The 12118-nt window shown below is 37.1% G+C and overlaps 1 protein-coding gene across 1 annotated transcript in view; it reads left to right on the forward strand.

Annotated features, from left to right (window-relative positions):
• Positions 1-12118, forward strand: part of LOC112050707 (mothers against decapentaplegic homolog 6) — a 48951-nt gene that overhangs the window by 29158 nt on the left and 7675 nt on the right. Inside the window, exon 3 of the mRNA XM_024089045.2 lies at positions 8546-8626. Within this exon, the coding sequence (XP_023944813.2) occupies positions 8546-8626 (81 nt within the window). The remainder of the gene's footprint in view (positions 1-8545; positions 8627-12118) is intronic.

A 12118-nucleotide genomic window follows, 5' to 3' on the forward strand; every position in this document is an offset into this window, starting at 1 on the left:
ACTTTCAGTCAGTTGGTCTGCTTTTCCCGGATACTAATTTTGGGTACCTCTTGGTAAATAATGTCTGAATACATTTACTAACAACATAGACTCAGGAATTCTTTACTCGTACATACTTTCGATTCCTTGCGCTTTATTTATTTAATTCACAGTCAATATTTAGATCAGTTAAGAAATGTCCTTAACATTCCTCCACAAACACTTAGTAACAAATTCCTCAGTACGGCCCTAGCCAGAGCATTGGCGCCTACAATTCAATAGGCAATTATTATATCATCAACATAGACACCCACTGAACACTAAGCGTCAATAATTTTCGTATAATTCGGTACTTAGCCGGTTCGTAGCCGCTCCGCTCGATCGTTCACCTTCGTCAGTGTTATCGCATTCAATTCTAATCTCTACCGCCGCGGTCAAAGAGGAACATTACCCGATAGAAGCGTCAAGAACTGAAGATGCTTATGGGACCGGTAATGCATCTGGTTATCGACGGTAGGATGATTTTACATGATGATGATACAGTACGTAGATGACATTTCTCAGTTGATTTGATGTTTACTTTAACAGGTTGTTATTAAAGACCAAATACGCCAGCTGGCTATCATGGTGTCACTTACAAAATGAGCAATAGTGTGTTAGTAAATCAGTAATCAATATATATTCCGGTGATTGGTTTATTAGTTTGGCGGTATATTTTTTTTAATGTAGTAATTGACAGATTTTTTTTTTATTCTTTACAAGTTAGCCCTTGACTACAATCTCACTTGATGGTAAGTGATGATGCAGTCTAAGATGGAAGCGGGCTAACTTGTTAGGAGGAGGCTGAAAATCCACACCCCTTTCGGTTTCTACACGGCATCGTACCGGAACGCTAAATCGCTTGGCGGTACGTCTTTGCCGGTAGGGTGGTAACTAGCCACGGACGAAGCCTCCCACCAGCCAGACCTGGACAAATTAAGAAAACCTCAATCAGCCCAGCCGGGGATCTAACCCAGGACCTCCGTTTTGTAAATCCACCGCGCATACCACTGCGCCACGGAGGCCGTCAAAACAGTCACCAGTAAAACATCAATGGTTTTTTTTAATATAAAAAAAAATATATGTAGACATGAAGCACCTTCAGCTGGGTGAGCTGTTAAATCGGGCACGGAATAACAAGCAGAGGGTTTTATTGGGAAAAAATGTGTTGTCGAAGATGTGTGTGGCGGAGCGTGCTGTGCGGAGTGTGGAGTGTGGAGTGCGGAGTATTCCGTTTGTGTTATTTCGGACGCGTCCGTTATAGATGTTTATTTGTGTTCGGTAACGATTCTGAAGCTGAACGCGGCGGGTTTGTAAACAAGTCCCTGTGAATAAAATGCTTCGTTATAGTCAAGGAGCTAGTGGCAATTTAAGTCCGACAAAATGTTAACAGACCGGACTTAAAAGCGAGAGGTCTAGCGTTTGATCTAGCATAACATGCGCTTAGCTAAAATTATAAGGGAAATATTGATCATATTTAAAAAATAGGTTAAAAACGATAACAAAAAAGTACAGAAAATTACAAAGATCATGTAAATCTGCAACGTACGCATAAACAGTTACACAAATATCAGAATATCTTGAGTTTCTATTTGAGTCCTCGCTACACTATTGTCCTGACATTTCTTCTAAGCAGCCATAAATTCTAACGGAACTACACTCATTTTATTAAGTAACTAGTCGCACCCCGCAACTTTTTAGCGTGGACTTAGTTGATACCAATGAGAAAGAAAACTTAGGTTATATAAATAAAATATTACCTACCCTAACAGAGAATAAATTGACTTATTTCAAAACTTCCAACAGTTTTGTGATTTGAAATATTTAAAGGATAAATATTACCTAAAAACGGCAAAAATTGTGTTTAGTCCATTTAAGTAATAAACACACACTTACCGCCACTCGCTCCTCGACTATCAGCATGTCGGTCCTCCGCGGCGAGAATTTCGAATTCCGTTAAGGTGTTTTTTATTGCGTTTTCGACAACTGGATGTTGTACGTGCAATTGATGTTTATGTTGTTGTTCGGGCAGTAGAAACGCAACAGTGTTGACAACAACCGTGAGACAATGCTAACTTTGCTGCATATGATATTATTCATCATGCAATGCTGTATAATTTTTAGTATTTGTACTATTTATCATAAATATTATGTTAGACTTCGGAGGTCCCGGAATCGTTCCCAGTCATACAAATTTTGCGGAACCCCTAATGGCAAATTAAAAGAAAATTGAGGTTTATAAGATTTAAATCTTCCATGTTTATAAATATGGATGTTAGAGTAAATACTTCGACTTTAGTTGCTGAGGTAGCGTCTTAACACACTAACTCAATGAAAACTAAGATGGAACGCAGTGGCGTGCACAAGGATTTTAACTAGGGTATGCACTTACGTAAAAAATTACAAATCGCACAAAATAGCAAAATTCCTTCCTTAGTCCAGGTTCGTAATGAGTCCTTAGGGGTAGGCAGCACATTTTTGCATCCATGAATGCACGCCACTGGATGGAAGTGGGCAAATTTGGAAGATGCAATACTAGCCATACCACCTTACCTACAAAGACGTACCGCCAAGCGATTTAGCGTTCCGGTACGATGTCGTGTAGTACATAGTAGTACTGCCGGTTAGAGAAGAATCCAACTGCCAAGCGGAATCGACGACTATTGGAACAATAATGGTTGACTCAATATTCAATCAAGTAGCTTGTATGTATGTAATGTACTTTATATTGTTTCTACATTAAAGTAAAAACAAAGGTTCCACGTGTAACTTTTGTTTATATATTTGCAAATGGCGTTTCCTACAATATTATTATCATAAGATATTCAAAACTGTATAGTTAGTTTTGAATATCTTGAATAGTACTTAAAGCTGAGCTAGGATATCCTAAATTCAAATTCAAAATTCAATTTTACTTCAAGTGGGCTTAGTTTACAAGCACTTTTGAAATGCCAGGTCTGTCTTGTCTTGAATCTACCACTGTTTCGGAAGACATTTGCTGCTTTTACTTGAACTGGCAATCGAACCCAGTACTGAAAACCACAAAACAAGTGTGCAAAAAAGGCCGTCGATTATAATATTGGTTGAGTTCTAGGTTCTTCGGTTCAAAAAGGTAGTTCAAAGTTAAAAAAACTGTTACGTTGAAACAAGTCAGGGTTTTTTGATATATGAAAGTATATTTTTAATTACTTATACAATTAATTTTATTGGTTAAATAACCCATTCGTTCGTTATCAACCCATATTCGGCTCACTGTTGAGCTCTTCTCCTCTCGGATTGGCAAACTTCACAGGCAGGTGGCAGGTTTCCCCACGATGTTTTCCTTCACTGTTTGAGACACGTGATATTTAATTTCTTAAAATGTACATAACTGAAAAGCTAGAGGTGCATGCCCCGGACCGGATTCGAACCTACGCCTCCGGTCATTAAATAATTCGAAATAACCCTTACCCCTACGAAATTAGCCCTCTTCGATTTTAGATTACCAAAACATCAAGTGGCATCGAATTCAATCACCAACTTAGAAAAAAAAAATCTACTAATAAAATTAAATACCTACTCGGACATCTACGAGTATGTCCGTGTGTATTTACCAACATGGCAAAGGAATGCGCAGTCGAGTAAAAAATACCTAAAGAATCTTTCCTCTCAACGTCCGTATCGTATTTGTATGTAATTCTAATTAAACATATTAATATGCGCGTACTCAGTCGGGAGGCCTTGATGGAGATCTCTAATATGCTAATATATCTCATTATACACAGACAAGACACGCCCACTACGGTGTGTACTTGTGACGGTTCGGTCGCGGCTAGTTGCCACCCTAGCAAACTACTCAGCGGTTTAGAGAGGACAGAAATTCCTACTATGTGATTTAGCGTTTCGAAACGATGCCTCGTAGGACACTAGTATAATGGATCCAAGAAGTACACCACCTGCAGTTAAATCTCGCAATATTTTTTCCTAAAACTAAGGATGCCTGGTAGAGATCGCTACTAAGCGATAAGGCCGCCTTTTGTATATTACTCATTTAGTATATTTCTGTTCTATGTATTATACTTTATTGTGGTGTTCATTAAGTGTAAATAAAATAAATAAAAGTATAAAATTATTTAATATTAGAAACGGAGTTGGTCTAGTGGCTTCAGATCATGATCATAAATATGGTCACAACTCCTGACCCGGTTAGGATTATGAAATATTTTTTTCATGAAGCTCTCAGTAGCAGCCCAGAGTTGAGTCTACTAAGTTTCTAAGAAGAAAGTAATAAAGAGAGAGTTAAAAAAAAGAATTAAGCCAAAGTTGTAGACCTTGACAAAAATCAATTTGACAGCACAATTACACTAATATTATAAAATAAAGGCGAAAGTTTGTGTAAGTATGTTTGTTTCTCTTTTACGCTGCGGCTACTGAAGCGATTTGGCTGAAATTTGGAATGGAAATAGATTTTACTCTGGATTAACACATAGGCTACTTTTCATCCTGGAAAAAACCATGGTTCCCGCGGGATTTGTGAAAAACTGAATTTCACGCGGACGAAATCGCGGGCGTCCGCTAGTTTCATATAAAACGTATTAAATATTGAATAAAACAATCCAAGTATAGAATAGATTACTATAGATAACTATCTATTTTTATCGACTCGACGAAAACCCGATGTAAAGCGAAGGTCACGTTAACGCGCCCACAATGCGTCTGTCGTGAAGTGCTAATTAACATCCTGCGACCAACATATCACCGCTAACTCGCTTTGCAGAAGCGTGGTGGTCTAAGCTTTAATATCATCTTACCTAAAAAGAGGGAAGTCTGGCCTTGTGATGGGCCATTAGGCTGATAATGATGACTCTACAATGCTAGAATAATGATAACTCTGGACTATCTAGATCTAGAGACTCAATATCTGCTTGGTGTCACTATTTTATGGACTTTCAGAGGTCACCGAGCCAGAATTTAGGTTCGCCAATGTCTGAAGTGTGATGTCAGATATTTTCGTACCTGAACGCGTGATCTACTGAAATTAATACACCTAACGATTCCAGTGCGCTTATTGAGGCGTACATAAAATTTGTGACATAACATGACGATGATGATTTAGACCGAGTGGGCCAATAAAATTAGCTGGTAATGATGATAGTCACAGAATTAAGTATATTAAGTTGTAAGTAAACCGTGACAGCTATTAATGCCTTCACGTTGGCCAATACGCTGGTGCAATGTGGATGGTCGAAACAGCGACTATTTATTAAAATTGTGCTACACATCACAATGCCTAAGCAGTAATGTCTGATGCCTCGTCCACCTAGGCAATTTAATTCCAAAACTCAAGTAGTAGAAGCAATGAACACCGCTCTGTCATAAGCAGGCTTATTCACTATCTTTGACTAGTATGCTAGTATGCTAGACTAGTATGCTAGTTGACATACGAATTTGAGATTATATGTGAAAATGTCATTCGGTGCTTACTGGTGGATATCACACAGTAGGTAAATTTTGTCAATTGATTTGATGTTTTAAAAGGTTGATAATAAAAACCAAAATAGTGTATAGGACAGCAGAGCGGACATAAAGTTTGCGACTGTCGCAAGCCAAACATTCTGCGTCCAGTGCCAGTCTGACCGCGTCTTTATAGTCGAGAAAAATCGGCAACCCAAGGGGGTCTCATATTTCGTCTCCTCGCACAGCCTCTTGGCCACAGGTGTCCGCGGGTGATGTCATCGTCGACTAGTAATACTGGTTACACACTTTATAATTTATAACCTAATTTTTTTCGAGCCAATTTATAAACTCGCTCCGATGTCACCGGTCACGTCTCGGTGTTTGTTCGCGAGATGGTTTTTTTTTTTCTAACCCTCAACGTTTGATACGCCCATTAATGGTATTATGTTACGTGGAATGGCTTTAAAAATACTTAATGGCAATAATATCCCCTTATATCAATACTAATAGGTTCTATTATAAGTTTGAAAATAAGAAGTTTGTCTGTTGCTATTTTTGTTTGGATAAAATTTGGTATAGAGATAAATTGGACTAGGAGCAGATATAGGGCACTTTTCATCCCGCAAAAATCCATGGTTCACCCGGGATTTGTAAAAAACAGAATTTCACGTGTACGGTGTCGCAGGCTTCTGTTAGTTTTATATAATTTTTAAGCCATTTTTAACCGACTTCCAAAAAGGAGGAGGTTCTACGTTCGGCTGTATGTATGTTTTTTTTTTTTTTTTTTTTTTATGTATGTCCAGCGATAATTCCGTCAATTATGGACCGATTTTGAAAATTCTTTTTTTGTTTTGAAGGGTTTACTTCCAGGGTGGTCCCATTTTTTTCATGTCAGGATCTGATGAGGGCATCCTGGAGAAATTGAGGGGAACTCTCGAAAGTTGTAGAGACGGCTAGTGCGTTTGTTAGTGTTTCCATAAGGTATTTTAAACCACTACAACTTTATGAAGGTTTGGAGTTGGTCTGATGATGGAGCCGAAACAGACGATGGAACTCGTCAAGGATTTACAGCAGTCACCTTTTGTTTGGGCTTGATTTATTTGTATTGATGAGTACTTTGCACCTATATGTGTTGTGACTGTATTAAGGGTCTGGTGATGAAGACGAGGGACAGTGAAGAGAACTCCTCGACGGTTCACAGTAGCTACCTTGTGTTTGGACTTGATAAATTTGTATTGATGAGAACTTTCCACCTAGATGGATTGTGATTGTATTAAGGGTCTGGTGATGAAGACGAGGGACAGTGAAGAGAACTCCTCGACGGTTCACCACAGTAACTACCTTCTGTTTGGACTTGATAAATTTGTATTGATGAGAACTTTCCACCTAGATGGATTGTGACTGTATTAAGGGTCTGGTGCTGAAGAAGAAGCACAGTGAAGAGAACTCCTCGACGGCTCACAGTAGCTACCTTGTGTTTGGACTTGATAATTTTGTATTATTAAGAACTTTCCACTTAGATAGGTTGTGACTGTACACACGCAGTAGGTATGCTAACACTAAAAATAAAAAAATAAAAATTTTAATAAAAAAAATTCAACCGACTTCCAATTCTAAAAATAACTTTAACTAAAAAGCAAAAAATAACATCCTATGTGCTACCTTCTGATCAGTTTGAAGGCGGTGCCAAGCCAGTGTCGTGTTTTAATTAAAGCTGTTTCTGAAAGAACCACATAAATTTTGTAGTTTAAACGTGTTTAATTAAAACATCACTGGCTTGGCACCGCCTTCAAACTGATCAGAAGGTAGCACATAGGATGTTATTTTTTGCTTTTTAGTTAAAGTTATTTTTAGAATTGGAAGTCGGTTGAATTTTTTTTATTAAAATTTTATTCTTTGATTTTATTGGAATAATTTTCTTGTAATACTGAAATTGTTATGGAATTGAAACTGAAAAGAAAGGCCTTGCGAAAAACGCCCCTAAAGGATTTACCTACACTCTACAGGCAGAGTTTTAGAGACCTACATAAAATCTTTGTAACAAAAAAATTTAACCGACTTAAAAAAATATGCATTACTCTAAAAAGCAAAATACATCTTTGAAGTTGGTTAATTTTTTTTGTTAAAATAGAGTTTTTATTTTTCTGTTTTTATTTTGTAGTGTGTTCTAACTGATCGAAAGCGTCACAGTGTGGGAAATTTCGTTTTTTCATTTTAACACAATATTACAAAAACCGATCATCATGAAAAATAAATGGGATAGTAAATCTCTTTCAAACAAAGAAGAATTTTCAAAATTGGTTAATAAATAACAAAGTTATAAGTTGAACATTATAAAAAAATACTCGTCAAATTGACTCCTTCTTTTGAAATCGGTTAAAAATATAGGTAAAGGCATTGCTTAGGCTGGCTCTATTACTCAGTTTAGTTTCGTGTTCACAAAGTTAGTCATGTGTACTTTGAACATTAGAAGTATTTCAAATCGCATGCTGGAAGTACTAAAAAGACGTCTTTAATTCCTGATCGAGTACACTTTGAAGTTTGAGCTCGTTTGAAATTATTTGTATGTTTTCAAACCAACTTCAAAAAAAAGGAGGAGGTTCTATTCGACGCAAAATTTTTTTTTTTTGGAGTCGGTTCCACTTTTATGTTGCTAGCCATTGACGACCAAGAGATCTAGTGGATATGACTTCTGCCTTGAATTTGGAGGGCGTAGGTTCGAATCCGGTCCGAAGTATACCTCCAACTCTTAAGTTCTGTGCATTTTAAGAAATTAAATATCACGTGTCTCATACGGTGAAGGAAAAATCTTGTAAAGAAACCTGCATATGAGAATTTTCTTGATTCTCTACATGTGTGAAGTCTTCCAATACGCATTTGGCCAGCGTGATGGACTATTGGCCTAACCTCTTTCATTCTGAGACTCCTGCTCAACAGTGAGCCGAATATGGGTTGTTAGAATGATGATGATGATCGATAATATCGTTCCCGGTTTCTTTGTGATCTTAAGCCGTAGTCCGAACCGTAGTATTGAACTAACAAAGCAGTTTTTAGAATATTTTTTTTAAATATATATTTTTTTTAATTTCAGAACACGGCGAAATTACACAAGACGCGAGGAGGACGAATCATGAGCGGCTTGCTACAGGCTCCCTCGCTACTGATGGCGAAGGTTAGTAATATGGCAAAGTTTCTCATACTTTTGGACATGTAAACTTCCGTTAACCATTTTATTTCATTTCCATTGCGTTGTCGGAACTTTCTTACGATTCATTGTGTCATACTAAAGAAGCATTGTAAACAAAACAAGAAGCAATACAAAATTTTCATTTGCTCTCCGTTGCGTAGTTGGATCTGTGGTAAAAGCAATGAAATTCACAATTGAAAATAAGTAGTTTTTTATTCGCTTTCCATTGCATACCTAACTTGAACGTTGAACTTTGGAACTTTTCTGTGCCTGTAATAAAGAAGCATTGTAACCTACAAAATAAAATGAGTGCAATTTAATATACTAGCGGACGCTCGCGGCTACGTCCGCCTTTAGACCTCCTTAATCCGGCCCTCTTGAAAAATACGTTCTTAGCGGACGTCTACTAATTGTAAACTACCTCCCTGCCAAATTTTAATTTTGTACGTCAAGTAGTTTTTGAGATATCGTAATGAATTGATGAATGATGGATGAATCGTGACCTTTCGCATTTATATATTAAAATGCAAAGGTTTCTTAAGAAAGTGTTTCTTATAGCCAAGTTATATACAAAACATTTATAGGATAGGCAGTAGTTTTATGTATATAATATGCATTACTTTATTTATTTTCGTAGCAATTTACGAATATTTCCAATTTGTTTATAACAAATCTTATAAGCAAAAATAGTTTCACCTAAACAAAAGAAGATTTACCTAAGTTTGATAAGATGAATAAATTCCTCGCAGATCCATTTATCTTGTCAGTGATAAAATTGTTTTTCAATTGAAATACCAAGTTCAGTGCTCATAACATGATAAAATTTGTTTTTGAAAAAAAAAAAATTGTTCTGCACTGAAAAAAGGAAGAATACTGAAAGACAAGGTCATTATGTTAACAGTCCATAATAAGACATGGCGTACCTTCTTATAGGAGAGGGGATATGAAGCATTATGACGACCCACCACGTTGTTTCAATGAGGATAGGCGGGCTTTAAATTTTTTAACGACCAATTTTTAACTTAGCTTGTTTGGTTGAAAGCGCTAATCTCAGGAACTACTGGTCCGATTTGAAAAATTCTTTCAGTGTTAGATAGCCCATTTATCGAGGAAAGCTATAGGCTTAATATTACTTGCGTATTCCTACGGGAACAGGAACCACGCGGGTGAAACCTCGCGGCGTCAGCTTGTATCAAATATTGCCCGGGACGGACGATCCAGAGATATGGAAGTGTAACACCGCACGATCATCCCAACTCGAAATTTCTTGAAAGAAAAAGAAAGACTCAGTAACCCAGTACTTTGTAATCCGATTACAACATAACCTATCCCTGAATCAGTAAGGCAGTTAATAATTAACACATAAGTATAATGTGTGATTTTATTTCATCATTATCAATCCATATTCAGCTCACTGCTAAGCTCGAGTCTCCTCTCAGAATGCAACGGGTTAGGCCAATAGTCCACCACGCTGGCCCAATGCGGATTGGCAGACTTCACACACGCAGAGAGTTTAGAAAATTCTCTGGTATGGAGGTTTCCTCACGGTATTTTTCCTTCACCGTTTGATACACGTGATATTTCATTTCTTATTTTTTATTTAGTTGTCATGTAAACATAATTTGGATATACTAATGCTAACTTTATAGACAGTTTTTTTATTCAAAATTCATTTATTACAGTTAGGCTTAGTTTACAAGCACTTTTGAAAAGTCAGGATTATGTTAAAATTAAGGTAACGAGGAGTTATCTGTGGAAGATCAAGTATCTTGTTCCGTTAACTAGTACAGTAAATCGAACCCTACCACCGCGTGGGTGGTAGGTACAAGGCACCATCCACACTCCACGTGGTGGTATAACCTTGACGATCGATCGCCGCCCGCCCGGCCGGCGCCAGTGGTAGCATTACACTCGACCTACCATTTTTCATGGGGCTAGACAGACAGCTGATGGTATAGTTTTCTAGAACCTTAGTTTACCTAAACTTCCAAATCTTTCTACTTAATTACTCTTATGAATAGAATTGCTGATAAATACTAGAAAAGGGTTTGATCGACGGTGATGAAATATAGCATATGTCACTCGCTAAGAATGTAGCTTTCCATGGGTACTAGAACTTTTAAAATCGGTCCATTCGTTTCAGGTCAAATAAACAAGAAATCTTGCCTCTGTAAAATATTAGTATTTAATACATCTCTATTTCTTAAATTATTTAATTGAAGGATGTCTGGAGGAGATCGCTTTTAGCGATAAGACCGCCTTTGCGCACTTTACTTTTCTTTTATATCTTTATTTTTTGTGCAATAAAAACTTATTCTATTCTCTATGATGCCGTGTACAAATCGACATCCGGATCCGATTTTCTATATCTGAATTGTCTAGGATTCGGATTGGATTCTAATCGGATGCTGTGGGGAAAGAGCCTAAATTATTAAATTTAGCTTTTTAAACCGTGAGATCATCGCAGTTTTTCCCGCTTTCGTTATAGTAGTTAATTAATATTTAATGACAATCAAAAAGCTGGCAGGCAGGTTTTATTAAGTACCGTATACATCGTAAAAATATTAATTTTTCTTCCATAACCACGATATGATATATTAAGAGATATTTAAAGAGTAATAATATTATATGGAAGTGAGTTTGTTAGTACATGGAACCGTATATTAATAAATCATTCCCATAGTATTCATTCATATTGTAGTTTTAGAAGTAAAATCTTTATATTTTATTTATCTATAAACATAAAGGGGAAAAGTTTGTACTTGTAAGGGTAATTTCTGGATCTACCAAACCGGTTTTTGAATTTTTTTTTAGTATTTCCACGAGAAAGGTAATCACGCGGGTAAAACCGCGGGCGTTGGGTTGTTTTTCGACATAGGCACAAACGAGTAGATACATGAAATGTTTCAAGTTGAGCAAAGTCGGATTGCATAAATGTATTGTCTTCCGCAAAGATTTTCATGACCGCTATCGAAGGAATAGCTTATTGCCGTCTGTCTACCACGTTTTTTTTGGTCGAACGAATACGTGGTGGTTTTTTTTGGTATGAATCTCTACGGTTCGTAGAATCTGACATATTTACCAAGTCTACTTATTTCCTGTGGGCGGCAGGTTTTCTTTAATTGCCAAAACCCTAAAATTAAAAAAAATACAAAATTCAAAATTTCAGCTTATCAAGTAATTTTACACAGTTTTAATAGTCAACGTACAAGAACTTCAGTCAATCTATAATTTTGAATGATTAGGTATGATAATGTAAAAGGTCGTCTATGAAATTTTCCGGGAAACGTGAAAATTTGGCCGGCGCTGACACCGGGCCGACAGTCCGTCAGTGACGCGCCGTCGTCGGCCAAATCCGCGCCCCGACCAGTGATGTGATGTAACGCGACCAAAATACGCAACTATACACAAAATTTATATTTATTTTGCTATTATCCGCGAAAAGCCGACGAACCCATGCGAGTACGTCACCTAGGT

This window comes from Bicyclus anynana, chromosome 10 (genome assembly GCF_947172395.1).
Source record: "Bicyclus anynana chromosome 10, ilBicAnyn1.1, whole genome shotgun sequence".
NCBI classification, from domain to species: Eukaryota; Metazoa; Arthropoda; class Insecta; order Lepidoptera; family Nymphalidae; genus Bicyclus; species Bicyclus anynana.